The sequence below is a fragment of the Erpetoichthys calabaricus genome, chromosome 14, assembly GCF_900747795.2.
Source record: "Erpetoichthys calabaricus chromosome 14, fErpCal1.3, whole genome shotgun sequence".
NCBI classification, from domain to species: domain Eukaryota; kingdom Metazoa; phylum Chordata; class Cladistia; order Polypteriformes; family Polypteridae; genus Erpetoichthys; species Erpetoichthys calabaricus.
Window position 1 is genome coordinate 108,050,347 of NC_041407.2, and position 15,360 is coordinate 108,065,706.

A 15,360-nucleotide genomic window follows, 5' to 3' on the forward strand; every position below is an offset into this window, starting at 1 on the left:
CTGTATTTGTTCTCTTGCATTGTTTTTCCAGGTAGTGGTCAACGCCCTTTTGGGAGCAATTCCATCTATTATGAATGTCCTGCTGGTCTGTCTGATCTTTTGGCTAATCTTCAGCATCATGGGAGTAAATATGTTTGCTGGGAAGTTCTACAGGTGCATCAACACCACAACAGATGAGCTGTTTCCCATATCCGTGATCAACAACAAGTCAGAATGCTTGGCAATTCCAGAGGAAGCCAGATGGATGAATTTGAAAGTCAATTTTGATAATGTGGGTCTAGGCTACTTGTCCCTGTTGCAGGTGGTAAGTTAACTGAAAAGAAGAAAATCAGTGTGCCGAAAATGAGTTCCCCAGTCTAAGAAAGAGACTGGCACCACATTCCTTATTTTGTAGACCTGATGTGAGAGAGCCCACTAACAATCCATGCCTTTCAATTTAGCACTTAACAAGAGTTTTTACAATATACAGTACACCTACCAAATGTGGCTTCATCAGTTAAAAAGTCAAGAAATATATATTTTGTTTTTCCCCATCATTTTAACAGGTATCTGCTAGTAATGCTAACAGTTATTTAAAAATACATTGAAGGGGACAAAATAGAAAGATAAAAACAACAAAATTAATGAAAAATATGAATGCAAATACAAATCACAGATTGCACTGTACTTCTAAGTACGGAACAAGCAAAAAAATGAGACAGGCAATTAAACATGAAATTACAAAAACAGTAGTAATGATTAATCATATTGAATTTCTCACAATTAGCAAAGAGCAGACACAGATACAAATGACATAATACTAAAGAGGAGCATTCATTGGAGTGTCATTTCTAATTGTAATTGCATTAATCAGTAGTTAAGTTCAGTCCTGAGGGTCCATTACAGCAACATTTGCTTTTGATTTTTAATTAAGCAAACTATTTGCCAGTTTCTGGTGTCAGTACAGAAATTATAAAACTGGCTTTGCAATATTTTATTGGACTGTACCAATTATATATATATATATATATATATATATATATATATATATATATATATATATATATATATATATATATATAAAATATAATATTACTTGGGAATAGTTTTTTTTTTTTAATAAATGTTGTTAAAATGTTTATCAACATCATCATTGTTTTTCTACTTTCCCAAGTATTCTGGCTATATAAACCATTATTTACTAATAAGAGCACTAAGTGGGTATGACAAAGATGGAAGAGGAGGAAAATAATCAATTAGCAAAAGCATCATGGACAAAGCCAAATGAACTTAAGTATGCTGTAACTGTGATGTCAATGGACATCAAATAATATTGCTTTCATTGCTGAAACTGAGGTAGACCAATTCTCAATGGATCCCAAAAATCCTCTGTTAATTTGAGAGGTAAGAATTAGAATAAAAAGGTAGATTGATAATTGTCAAAAGAAAGAAGCCTGGAAGATTTCCGTTGAGAGGTTAAAAAGTAATTAGGCCACTAGAGTGCCAAGAGAGAACAATTCACACTGGTGAAAGACGAGAGACAGTTTTGAAAGGTCCTACAGAAATACAGTTTGAGGAATAAGACTTAACATTTCCAGAGAAAAGGGAAGAGAGAATCTGGCTTATCTGTAATCAAAAGAGAGAAAACAAAAGAGCAGTGTGCCAGAACATATGGAGGAAAGTGCGATTTAAAATGTTGACTTTTTTCACACTATTTTTGGAAATTTTCTGCTGTCATTTTATTTTTATAGATCACCATTTTATGCCATGATGTGCCAACTTGATGCTTAGGATGTTGCAATCTTTGATGTCACTAGAGCTGGTTTGCGTTTAGGATTTGATATTTTGATGTAGGACATATTTAATGCCTTTGACCCTGCTAGTTTATGACTAACATTTCTTCTCTTGGTTCTTTTATTAATCACATTGTTGGCCTGCCATTGAAAATCTTTTGGTGGAAAAATTAGGATACTTTTTGGAGTGCAAAAACCACAGAAATTAATAGGAAAATTACAAAAGAGAGTTAGACATTTAAAGCTATGGCAAGAATATAACAGGTTCTGAGGTTTTTTAATAATTGGAAATCACACTCTGCCGCACTCCTCTGAATGCAAAGTAAGACAAGAAAAAGCCCAGCTAACTAAACAATGAAACCAGTTAGAGGTAAAAGGACGTGCTATTTGTGAAAATGCAGCCACAGTGGGTGCTGAACCCTGAACTTGGGAAGCACTGCCAGGTCATTTCAGATAAAGGTAAAGGTAACATCGTGACCCTGCAGATTAACAAATGCAGTACTTGTATAAAAAATGAAAATAAAATTTTGACAGAATATCTGTTCAGACACAGTAAAGGTTGGAAGGAAAGCTTGCAGCTGCTTTGACCCTCCAGGAGATGATAAGATGTTACAGTGATATAATATAACTAGAAAGAACTGGTACCATTTGTATTGGAATTGTGCATCAGATATGTAAAGATTTAACAGAAAACGTTCTTTTCAATTTAAGCCACTGTCTTTTTATTCAATTAGGCCACTTTTAAAGGCTGGATGGACATTATGTATGCTGCAGTAGATTCACGCATGGTAAGCACAAAATAGATTTTGTTTGTAATGCAGTGATTGGTTCAAGAATAAATGCAATTACACTTCTGAAACACAATGGTTCTGACATCCTTGAAAGGTCCAGTTGACTTTATTTCAGTTAATGCTTCCTAACACATCAGCTCTCATTCTACTTTCCCCAAAAATTACTCATCTATTTCTAGTTAGTGTCATGTTGCCAGCACTATGGTGTTGCCTGCTGTCTGCTCTCTAATTTCTGCTGCACACATGATCACAGTTTACTGTGTACCCAAAAGGTTTTTTATTTATTCTCAAGTTCACATTTATTGTCTTACTAGCAAGTCTTCCATTGACTAGTAAAAGCAGCATAATGCATACAGTAGATAAGTAAAACCAACACACAGTGAATGCAATATCAGACAATATATGAATACAATAGGCTCCGTATAAGGATTCCTGGGGTCTTTTATAATTCTGAGGCAGTGTGTGTGTTATGTAGAATATGTCCTGAACAGAAAGGAGTTGTGTACCAGTAATACTCTGTGCCAACATCACTATAGTGCATTTCTATCCTGATATGGGCAAGTGCTTTACCTAAAAATTCTATAGCCAGTGACAATGGTTTCCATCGTGCACCTGTAGAAGCTGTTATGCATAGACAGAGGCATTAACGCTATGCCCAGGTGTCTGAGGAAGTAAAAGGCATAAAGTAAGGCCTAACCAGAATTTAGTCTGCAAGAAATGTGTACCCAGAGAACACCAAGGGCTGCTTACCTTGAGTGGTCTGAAAAGCAGAGCATTTATATTAAAAGGTCCTAGAACTGACCCTGGGCATTTATGTCTGCATTCAAAATGCATACGAGAAATTCATAAAACAAAGACTTAAGCACTTTAAACGTCACATGTTACTAGTTCACTATATGGCATAAAGAAGTCAATCTTTTTCTCATCTTGTCATTTGTTTTCCTTTTTTCTAGGTGGAAGAACAGCCTTCATATGAAATCAATCTGTACATGTACATGTACTTTGTCATCTTTATTATTTTTGGAGCTTTTTTCACCCTTAATCTTTTCATTGGTGTCATCATTGACAACTTTAATCAGCAAAAGAAAAAGATAAGTATATAATAAGAAACTTAATTGGCAACAATGAAAAGAGATGCATTAAACAGGAAACACTAATAAATGAGTCAGGTGTTTTGTACAAAAAAATTGAGCACCTGCACTGTGGATAAAAATTGGACATAGCAATATTGTTAAATATCATGGCCAATATTGATCTCCAGACCGCTGGTCCAATTTGCGTTTAAGGTTTCTCTTGTCACGATTGTGGTATACTTTAAAAGTTCTTTGAGAATGGTTGATGGTCCTTTTTATTGTAACATTTAAGAAAATGTATTTAACATGACTGATGCAAAGTAAACACTTATAAAATTTATTATAGATGCCAAGTAAATGGTTTTGGGGTGATAATCACCATGAAGAATTATCAACACAAACACTTGAATGAAGTAATTTAGAAAAGTCTTTTAAGGTGCTGTTCACCATGACAAACACACAAAATGGCACTTACATTCTCAATCTGCTGTTTGTACAAAGTAAAGTGCAGCAAGTTGTTCTGAGATTGTTCTATAACTGCTTCTAACCCCTTGGCGGTCTGGAAGCTGCCCCTCTTCCCCCGGGTCTGCTCCTAGAATTTTATCATAAACAGTTCATCCATTACTACTGTTGTCTTTATTGTTGTTAATTTTCGGGGGGCAACACCCCCCGGTGCCTTCGGCTTCCAACCCCTGGTTGCGGCTAGAATATTAGTAAAATCTGTAAATGTACAAAAGAAAAATTATTATTTATAGGGGGTTCGCTTGCCAACCCTAACCCCCACCCCGGCTTGCACTATGTGCCAGCCACTTCGCGTCTCTGCCACTCACCTTGTGAAAAGAGGGGTAAATGCACCCCAAGGAGACGCAGTTGCTCCTCATAACCCCCTCTTAAACAGTGATACAAAGAAAGGCAATACAGTTTTTTTTACCTCCTCTTTGCTCGATCAGCTACTGGCTTCAAACATTTAAATACCTGTACAGCAGCTGTCCTACTCTTTGTGTTTTATTTACAGTCCCGGGTGTGGTTAAATCTCTTCGTGTAAAGTCTCATCTCGTGGGACGCGAGTTCTTATTTAAAAATGGAATAAGAATCTGAACATCTAACAATATCACATTAAAGTTCGATAAATTGTAAAAAGAATGATACCAAACATATATATGTAGGTTTTAAAATAAGCCCGATTTAAAGCATGACAAACAATATGACATACAATCGTTGCACTTTTAGGCTTAGTATTTTATATATATATATATATATATAGAGAGAGAGAGAGTAGATCTATTGGTATAGATATTAGTATACCTGTATACTTAGTATATATTGGTATATGCTTTAGTAGAGTATACTATAACATAGTATATTTTTTTACTTGCTACTTCTCCTGTGTAATGTTATACAGGTATATGTACTATTTGTATATATGTTGGACCTGTTGAGCATTATTTCATGCAACTCAATGCTTCAATACTGTGCGCAGATGGTATATCCAATAAGGCACTTGACTTGACTACTCACCATGAATGTTTAAATAAAGCTGAAAATTACATGTATTGATTTATTGATTGTTTGTAAAGTGCTTTGACAGGTCCACAAAATGACCTGTACTATATGAAGTGCATGAAGAATGACAGACAGACTGGTTAATGCATTTAGTCAAGTATTCATTCACTACAGAGTTTATAAGAATTGCTTACTCAAAGAAAGGAACTATATGCAGTAATAATACTCAACTGTAGTGGTCAAATAAATGTGTTTTGAGATGATCTTGAACAGCATTTTATTAAGTGAAACAAAGTTCTATAATTTCCTTCAGAGGTAGATTGTTTTGAGAGCACCATTTTAAATGAAGCATTGATCAATTGATTGATTTTATTCACTGACTGACTGGTTCATTTTCATTCAAGTATTTTCAGAGGGTGCTAATTTTGAAAGGCACATTTTAAAGTTAATAATGGATTGATTTACTCTAAAGTGGAGCTCACTGTGGAAGACAATTTATTTGATAACTGATTTATATTACTATTTGAAAAGCCTGCTAAAGCAGGCAAATGTATATTTTATGGACTTATATTATATGGTCCTGGTTTCTATCATGAATGATTGCCAATGACACTATTGGTGCTTGCAGATTCCGTGATGCTGCTTCCGCGAGACATGGCTGCTCCACCTCATAAAGCATTTTACATGCTTCAGCAAAAGGATTATTGTCACTCATGAATGAACTCGGCAGGGTCATGAGGTTGGGGTTGCATTTAGAGTTCTCTTTGATTTGCATTCTTTGTGCAGATGCCTCATCAAGATCAAGGATATAAAGTTGAGCAAATTGACAATGATCATCATTTTCAGGATGTAGAGCCCCAGATCTGTGATAAATCTGTCCATGAATACGAAAGCAGTAGGGCCCGTATCTGGGAGGAAGAGCAATTTTAGCATCCATTGAAGCAAAGGCTAATGCGCTGTTAAATGACCTTATGTTGTTTATGAAGTTTTTTGAGTGTTCGTGTTGTCCCGTCATGAGGCTCTTCAGTAAAGCACATACCCGTATCGGAAGTAAACTCACTTTTCCTTTGTGGCAACAGATGTTAAACAGTTTATCTGCTGGTTGTTCAGCAGGGAAATGTTTCGCACCACAGAATGTGCACCGTAATAGTAAATTTCCACAAAAATGTTGGTCGATGTTGTCCTCAATAACATATGTTCCGGTGGCTGCATGAAGATGCTGAGGTGTAGGTAATTGCGTGAGTGTTGCTCCATGATTGCGGTCTTGTTGGTTTCGTCTTTTGCGTCGACAGGATGCTTCCTCCTGTGTTGCATTTGGTCGTTGAGTTCGATCTTTTTCGTTTCGTTGACGTTTCTGTTTGGAAAAGACCGCTTCATCTATCGGTCTTTTGTGAGGCATAATCGTCTAAGGTTTAGGATAACTCGTTCACTATTGTGAGGAAATGGTGTACTTTACCTAGAATGTGTTGCACTAAACTCTTGACATGTGTACAGGTATTCCGGAGGGCCATTAGAATACGATACGATTCCGTAGTCCAATGTTTACCAAAATTAACCAAACGTTCTCAACAATGTTAACATTATTTTCTAAACAAATATTAATCACCTGGCAACGCAAAACAGTCCCACGTTTAAACAAATTGTTATCACCTAGCCACGAAAGGTTTAAACAAATTGTTATCATCACTTAGCAACGAAAAGGAGACATACGTACGTACGTACGTACGCATAGGCATTTTATATATATGATTCTTATAGTGGCAATGTAATTTAGTTGGAGCTGGAATTCACCATAAAAGAAATTCGTATAAAATAAACAATAATACAAGGAAATGGAATAAATATGACTAACAAAATTAGGTAAAAAAAAATATAATGTGCAAGCGTATGATGCGTTATTGTAGTGGTTATAGTATTAATATTGTCGTGTCTAACGTACAGTGAAATTACTTCCTTGCACATTAACATAAAATAAAGCAATACTAATTGATTTGCCTTATTGATTGATTATGTGGTTTGAGTCATTTTCATTCTGAACAGCTCAGATTTAAACAGTTATTTGTCTTTGTTTACCATACATTGAGATGGCGTTCAACCATTAAAGGTGCAATACAAAATAGAGGCTAAAGATATTGATTTAGCTAATACCATAAAGGCCTCTTGATATCAGTGTTAGGATTAGTTCAGGACTTGTTTTTGGTCATTTATTTGTTGTGCAAGGAAATGTACTGAGCAGTTTAATGACATCTTCACGTTTGGTATTTTATCAACAGTTAAGCTAAAATTACACTGTAAGAATAAAATTAGAAATTATATATCTCTATTATATAAAACAAATCCTGAGACAAGACTTTTTTTGAAGAGATTTTTTCAAGTCACATCCTCCTCTCAAGCATATTCAACCATGCACACGGTTTTCTCACCTCTCACTTGTGTGAATGCTTTTGTCAGATTCAGTTCCTTCTCTCTCAGCTCTTATAAATTTTAACATTTTCCTCACTTTAAGTTCCCAAATAAAGAAGACATATTATTTCCAAATCTTATTGAAGAATTTCATCATGAAGGGTTATCAACAGAAAATATAAGTACACGGGCAATCCTAGCACCGAGAAACAAAGTCAAATGAATTAACGTCAAAAATGTTGATCAGTTACACGGCAAATTGGTTAAATGCGTGTCAGTAGACTCTGCTGAAACAGTTGGTGGTGATTGTGCAGAAGATGAAAACATCAACTTACAATATCATGAAGAATATCTACAACCATTAACACCGTCTGGTCTTCCACTGCACAAATTACTGTAGTAGGAAGGATGAATCCAACAAAGTTAATGTAGTAAATCTCCCGCGGGTAACATTAGACAACAAAGGAGATCTTGATATGTCATTTGTATTAAAACGCTAACAGTTTCCCATTAGAATAGCTTTTGCTTTATATAGACAACATATTTACATCTTTTGAACAATTACGTTCAAAATTTAACCTCCCAGCTACACATTTCTTTTACTATCTTCAAATTAGAAATTTTGTTAAACAGAAATTGCCCGATTTCCCCCACCTTGCACCCTCCACAATGCTGGAAAAAATACTGCTCAATTCCGAGGAAACAAACACTATTTCCGCAATATATAAAATCTTATTAGAGTCCCTACCTTTCAAAGACCCAAGAGGACATTGGGAAGAAGATCTCTTAATCAATATATCAGAAAAGGAGTGGAAGGTAGCAAAGCAGAGAATTCACTCGAGTTCTATATGCGCAAAGCATAGAATTATTCAACTAAAAATTATATATCGAGCTCATCTGTCTCGCTTAAAACTGTCCAAAATGTTTCCAGGCCAGGATCCAACCTGCGAGCGCTGCAACCAAGCTCCTGCCTCACTGGGTCACATGTTCTGGGCCTGCACCAAACTAACATCATTTTGGACAAAAATTTTTAAGTGCCTCTCAGACAGCCTTAGTATCACAATCCCTCCTAACCCGTTAACAGCTGTGTTTGGTGTCCTTCCAGATGGACTGGAATTGGAGAAGGACAAGCAAACGGTGATTGCATTCACTACACTCTTGGCACGCAGACTTATTTTGTTAAATTGGAAGAATCCTAATTCTCCTCTTATAAGTCAGTGGGAAACCAATGTTTTATATTATGTGAAATTGGAAAAAATCAAATTTTCAGTTAGAGGATCTGTACAAAATTTTTTCAAAACATGGCAGGATTTAATCAATATTATTTTAGAATAAGAGAAATAACTATTATTGCATTTAACTCCCTTCTCCATCTCTTATTTATATAGATATTTACTTCTCCCCTTCTTTTGTCTAATGTTGCCTTATTAAAAAGCTTAAAGAAATTTTCCTTTAGCTAAGCTCTCCTTCTCAGGGGTGGGGTTTGATTTGTTTTCAAATTTGTTGGGTTATAAATTGATCTGTTTGTATGGAATGATTACAATGAAAATTAATAAAATAAATATTTAAAAAAAAAAAAAAAAGAATAGCTTTTGCAAAGACAATTAACAAATCTTAGAGCCAAACATTCGAAAAAGTCATTTTATTTAATAGAGAGAAAGAAACGAAATTCAATCAGGGGCAGTTATACGTTGCGTTGTCATGATGAAAGTCCAAACACAGAATCAAAAATTCAATGCGACATTGACAAAAATTTAATTGAAAAACTTGTTTTAAATGAAGTTTTACAGTCAAAGTGTAAGTTTAAAAAGAATTTGCATGTTAATTTCAAAGCCAAACGGAACAAAATCATATTACTCAACGAATAACTCTTAACACAACATGAAATCTAATTTACTTTCAAATGGTTACGTTTTACTATTTTTTAATATGGTTAATTACTTGCTGTAATGTAAAATAGTTCTATTATGCATATGTAACAGTTCCCATGAAAGTAAAAATCTGTTTCAATTGTACTGTACATCCGCTTCCCAATACGCGAGCGGCAGAAGCACAAAGAGGCTAGTGCATAGCGCATGCCCGGGGGTTGGTGAGCGAAGTGAGCAGGGGGAAAGCCCCCTAGTATTTTATGTTTTGTAAAGAAAAAGAGAAGGCTGTCAGCATTTTTAATAGACCTATCTATATTACATGTAAGCCTTTATATTACGGACAGGTTAAATTTGTGAGAAAAGCAGCCTTTCTGAAATTCCGTCATAATTCTCAATTTTCACAAAGTAGATTTGTTGTACTGTGCATATGAAGATTTCTTATATTTACTATAAAAATAACATTTTTTATTTTTGTATTGTACTTTGGAGGTAAGGATATCTTCATGACTGAAGAACAGAAAAAATACTATAACGCAATGAAGAAGCTTGGTTCCAAGAAACCACAGAAGCCTATCCCAAGGCCACAGGTATGCCATTTTACATGAAAAAAAAAATAAAATCAATAAATAGAGCTGTATTTCTCTAAGATCTGTTAATGTTAAGCAAGTAGTACACATTCCAGTTGCCATTAATGTGGTCAACAAACTGTTTATGCATAACAATATGCCCAACCAGCTTAGAAGAGCCTAGTTGCCGGCCAGTAGAGCCCCCCTCCCCCCACAAAATTATGACAGTTCATGTAATATTAACATTGTTTAGTTTATTTACATAAGATGGAGGGGTCTGTACTGCAGTGAATTTCATACTGTCACTGCTCTGTGTGAATAGGTAAGAGGCCATAAAAAGGTAAAAAGTACTTTGAAAGTATTTTAAGCAATATCATCAGACTTCATATTTTAGATAGAAATCTCATGTAGGTAGCTTGTAATGTTTACAAAGGCTGCCAGTGGAATGCAACAAACCACCTCCGTCTTCTTTCTGTTTCTTCATAGAATAAAATCCAAGGAGCTGTGTATGATTTTGTCAATAAGCAAGCTTTTGACATTTTTATTATGGTCCTCATTTGCCTCAACATGGTGACAATGATGGTGGAGACAGATGACCAGAGCGCAGAGAAAGAAGAAATTCTTTACTATATCAACTTGGTCTTCATTGTGATTTTCACTGCAGAGTGTGTCCTTAAAATGTTTGCTCTCAGATACTATTTCTTTACCATTGGATGGAACATTTTTGATTTTGTTGTGGTCATCCTTTCTATTCTTGGTACGTATTATATTTTCGTTGGGTTCAATAATAATCAATAGCTGTTCTATTTTTCATGAATAACAGGTTGGATCAAAAAGTTTTTGTTCTGTAATGCTGAATATATGTTGACTGGTCTAAGCATTTTTTAATTTTATATCCCCTGGAGAAAAATCAGGAAGTGGGCTCCGTTTCTACTGCCTTGAACAGAGAGAGCGAAAGAAATCAGTATCTTGATCAACAATAGCCTGTTTAACTTGGTGACTGATTTTTAGCAAAAAGAAAAATGGCCTAAACACCCTTGCTGATTAAAAAGGTCTTTTTTATAAGCTGAAAAGACAGGTGTACCATCACATGTGAATATTCAAGCAACTGTCAAGGATTACCCTGTGCAAATGGAGCAGAAAAGTCAGATTCAGGAGTACAGTGGAACCTCGGGTCACGACCGTAATTCGTTCCAAAACTCTGGTCGCAAACGGATTTGGTCGTGACACAAAGTAATTTCCCCCTTAGGAAATTATACGTAATTACAATTAATCCGTTCCGGACCGTACAAGCTGTATGTAAATATATATTTTTTTAAAGATGTTTAAGCACAAAAATAGTTAATTATACCATAGAATGCACAGTGTAATGGTAAACTAAATGTTTACCTACTTCTTACTTCTCCCTCGCTCGCTGCACAGGGAAAGACTGAACACGTGCGGAAATCATCGGCGTGTACGAACCAAAAGGGAAACTGGCTTGTTCGTCACCCGAGTGTGTGGTCATGAACAGATGCAAAAGTTTGGCAAACTTTTTGGTCGTAACCAGATTTGTATGTGGTCTGAGACGTTCGTGACCTGTGGTTCCACTGTATTAGGTAAAGTGTGTCCTGTATCATAGGCTTCCACAGAAAATGTTATTGGGGGGGCAAAATTTTCTGTTAACCACAAAATTAATAGACTTTGTTACAGACTGATAGTACAGTTATCCATTGCGAGTTGAAAATCCATGAATACGTTTATTGTACCGAATAAGATACAAATCGTTGCAAGAAACGTGAGATACAATGTGATTTGCTTGTGCAGTGATCATTCTCTGAGGCTAGTTACCGAGACAAAAATGCACGGTGTCTCCCAGCAAAATGCATAGTTCAGCAGTTCTTAAGTGAATTTTAACTTTTTACAGAATTTAACTTATTATGATAAACTAGCTGTGTAAGCCCATGCTGTAAAAAAACCTGGGCTCCTAGAAACTATTGAAATCGTCAGAAAAAAAACTGAAATGCAGAGTCGGCGCTTTCGTTTTGCGGACGTGCTCGCCACCCGTGTCTGTTAGCGGCTAAGCGAATTTCTCGTTTCTTTCCTCGGAGGTTTCACTTTGGCGACAGAGTCACTTTCTTTCAGCTTCATGCTGTAGCCTTGTACTTCTTTCTTCTTCTGATTTGTTAACTTGGCGCTGCCTTGCTGGCTTTTTGAGCTTCGTGCTGTAGCCTTGCACTTCCGGGCCGGACAGACACACACACTTCCATGCATAGACATCTATATAGATAAAAATGGAATGGGTGGGTCGTCGGGTGGGCCTTTTTTTCATTCCGTCGTTTTTTCGACGTTTTGAAAATGTAGAATGATTATTTGATTTTTTTGTTTTTATTTGATCGTGTCTATGTAGCCGCCGTCGTAATAAAGTATCGCTAAAATCGTCATTTATCGTAATTTATTTTTGACGTATAACGTCGCCGTCGTCGAGGTCAGTGATACCAGTGCAAAAAATCTGCTTACGGTTGAAAGACACGCCCTACTCACTGGACAGTTAAAAACACCAATCAAACTAACGATGACATCAAGTATTACCCAATCAAAAGTAGGAAAGGAGGCATCTTCATAAAATGCGTGTGGGATGATTTGCATGAGACGCTGCTTTAAAAAAAAAATGATAAAAAAAATACGGGATAAATCCCGTCCAGTATTGATTCAAAACGGGACGCGCAATTTCATTCTCAAACGCGGCACGATTCCGTATTTTAAAGGACGGGTGGCAACCCTACAGTGCCAGGTAACCACCCATACAATCACATTGTGATTCAGACTAGGAATGCAATGAATGTAATTACCCCGATCTACATACAAGGCGAAAGTCTTGCAACATTCAAAGATGATGGTTTGGGATAAGTACACCATACAACATAAAAGAGCTTATGAAGCCTTGAACCGAAAAAAGCAACATCTCAGAGATCGTAAAAAAAAAAATAGGAGCTAATGTCGTTTTACTCGCTGTACATTTTACTCAAACATTACCAGTTATTTCACGAGGGAGAGCAGCACATCAACTCAACGCGTGTTTAAAATCCATGCTTCTCCCACGCTCGGTTATATGTCGCGTGTTCTCGGGTAGGTGCACCAAAAAATGTATACATTTAAGCATGTAATGGGCAAACAAAAAATGAGGTATACCCAAAGGCACAGCAGTAGTACTTAATGTAACTTTACTTCTTAAATGTTAATGTTTTACTGTTTAATAATTTATACGCTTCTTATATGTTGTTCAAATTCTTTTATCAAAATACCACTGACAGCGCAATGCACGATAACATCGAGTGAATACACCATACGCATCCGCCCACGGCTGCCCTGCTGTGCGCAGATAGGACTTGATTGTACAATAAAATAAAATAAAGATAAAAACACTAAAACAATCATCACCCATAAAGCGGATAGTAGACGTGACGTACTATATGTGTACCACATTTCAACTGTATAGGTGCAACGGTTTGTGAGCTACAGGTCATTTAAAATCCTGGACAGACACACAAATTGCCACGGTAGCAAATTACAGAAGAAGATTTTACTGTTTAATAATTTACGAGCTGTATATACCCGGCGTTGCCCGGGGCAGAAGTAACCTAATCGGTCAAACACTTACATATATACTAAAGTAAACCTAATCGGTCAAACAGTTACATATATAAAAAAACCGAACCTAATCGGACAAACAGCTTCATATATACAGAAGCGAACCTAATCGGACAAACAGCTAATCTATATACATAAGCAAACCTAATTGGTCAAACAGTTACATAAATACAAAAGCAAACCTAATCGATCAAACAGCTTCATATATACAGAAGCGAACCTAATTGGTCAAACAGTTATGCATGTGCAGAATGATTTTACAAACATTATGCGTGTTAACAATCATTAAAAAGAAAAGATTGAGGAACTGTTCTTCTATATGTGATGAAGCCACTAATAAGACAGATTTTTTTCAGGACTCAGCTGTTTCATAACTAAACTACTGCCACCCCAAAGTAATGCCTAATAGTGGTTTTTGGGGTAGCTGTGGAATAAAAAGGGTGTTTTTTAGTCAGTAAGAATCTGACACTACCCTTCAGTACGGGCTGAAGGGTGCCTATGTAAGGTTTTACATCCTTCCCGTATGGAAAAAAAAACATACTAAACTTTTTTTTCATCATTACAGATAATCTCAGTCAAATCGAAGTACGCATTCTCAATTTATTTTTATCTAATTTTTACTTTTTCACAAAGCCATCCCATGCCAATTTGTATGAATAAACTTTTGCTAGAGAGTTAGCAAAAGTTTATTCATGCACATATTTTAATACGGATAATCTATCTCTAATCAAGGTTCTCATTTTCATTCTAATTTAAAATAATAATAGATACTCATTTTTTTCTTCTGTTTTAGAAAAACCAATCTATGCCACCTACGTCTTCGTCAAGTCAGCTTCATCCAGCTTCATCACATATAGAAGAAGAGTTCCTCAATCTTTTCTTTTTAATGATTGTTAACACGCATAATCTTTGTAAAATTATTCTGCACATGCATAACTGTTTGACCAATTAGGTTCGCTTCTGTATATATGAAGCTGTTTCATCGATTAGGTTTGCTTTTGTATTTATGTAACTGTTTGACCAATTAGGTTTGCTTATGTATATAGATTAGCTGTTTGTCCGATTAGGTTCGCTTCTGTATATATGAAGCTGTTTATCCGATTAGGTTCGCTTTTTTTATATATGTAACTGTTTGACCGATTAGGTTTACTTTGGTATATATGTAAGTGTTTGACCGATTAGGTTACTTCTGCCCCGGGCAACGCCGGGTATATACAGCTCGTTTATATATAAGGTGTGTGTGTATTTAAGGTAGTAAACTACAAAAGTGATTAATACAGTATTACAGATAGAAAAGAAATTCAGCAAAATTCTAAGCACTAAACTAAACACAACGCAGTCCAATTTCACAGATGCTGATGATGGTGTTGTAGTTATGAAATCCCTTGTGAACAGCCTCCTGAAAAGTATGTAAAGTTAAACACTTTGAGGATGACAGCAATTCGAATGGAGGTGGACAGCTTATTCCACCAGCCAGGAGCTACACGTGAGAAAAGTATGAACTGAGATTTGATACCATGCAGAGGTCACATCACTAGATGCTGTTGAATAGCAGATCTGAGTGGGCGAGAAGGAACATAGGACCTCACAGGTGTCTCTATATACATTATATATAATATATATATATATATATATATAGCTGCAGACTCCCTGACTACTCTGTAGGCGGGCATCAAGGATTTGAACTTAATATGTACTTCTACAGGGAGCCAACATAGTGATCTGAAGAGAGAACTGACATGCCCACCTCAGCT

The 15,360-nt window shown here is 35.9% G+C and overlaps 2 protein-coding genes across 3 annotated transcripts in view; one reads left to right on the forward strand and one right to left on the reverse strand.

The window, feature by feature from the left end:
- myl4 (myosin, light chain 4, alkali; atrial, embryonic) overlaps positions 1 to 15,360 on the reverse strand; it is a 301,275-nt gene that overhangs the window by 214,678 nt on the left and 71,237 nt on the right. The window lies entirely within an intron of this gene.
- Positions 1 to 15,360, forward strand: part of LOC114664762 (sodium channel protein type 4 subunit alpha-like) — a 183,074-nt gene that overhangs the window by 159,988 nt on the left and 7,726 nt on the right. For both annotated transcript variants that reach the window (XM_051918900.1, XM_028819009.2), the window contains exons 21-25: positions 32 to 304; positions 2,507 to 2,560; positions 3,517 to 3,654; positions 9,893 to 9,997; positions 10,463 to 10,733. In XM_051918900.1, coding sequence (XP_051774860.1) covers positions 32 to 304; positions 2,507 to 2,560; positions 3,517 to 3,654; positions 9,893 to 9,997; positions 10,463 to 10,733 — 841 coding nt within the window. The remainder of the gene's footprint in view (positions 1 to 31; positions 305 to 2,506; positions 2,561 to 3,516; positions 3,655 to 9,892; positions 9,998 to 10,462; positions 10,734 to 15,360) is intronic.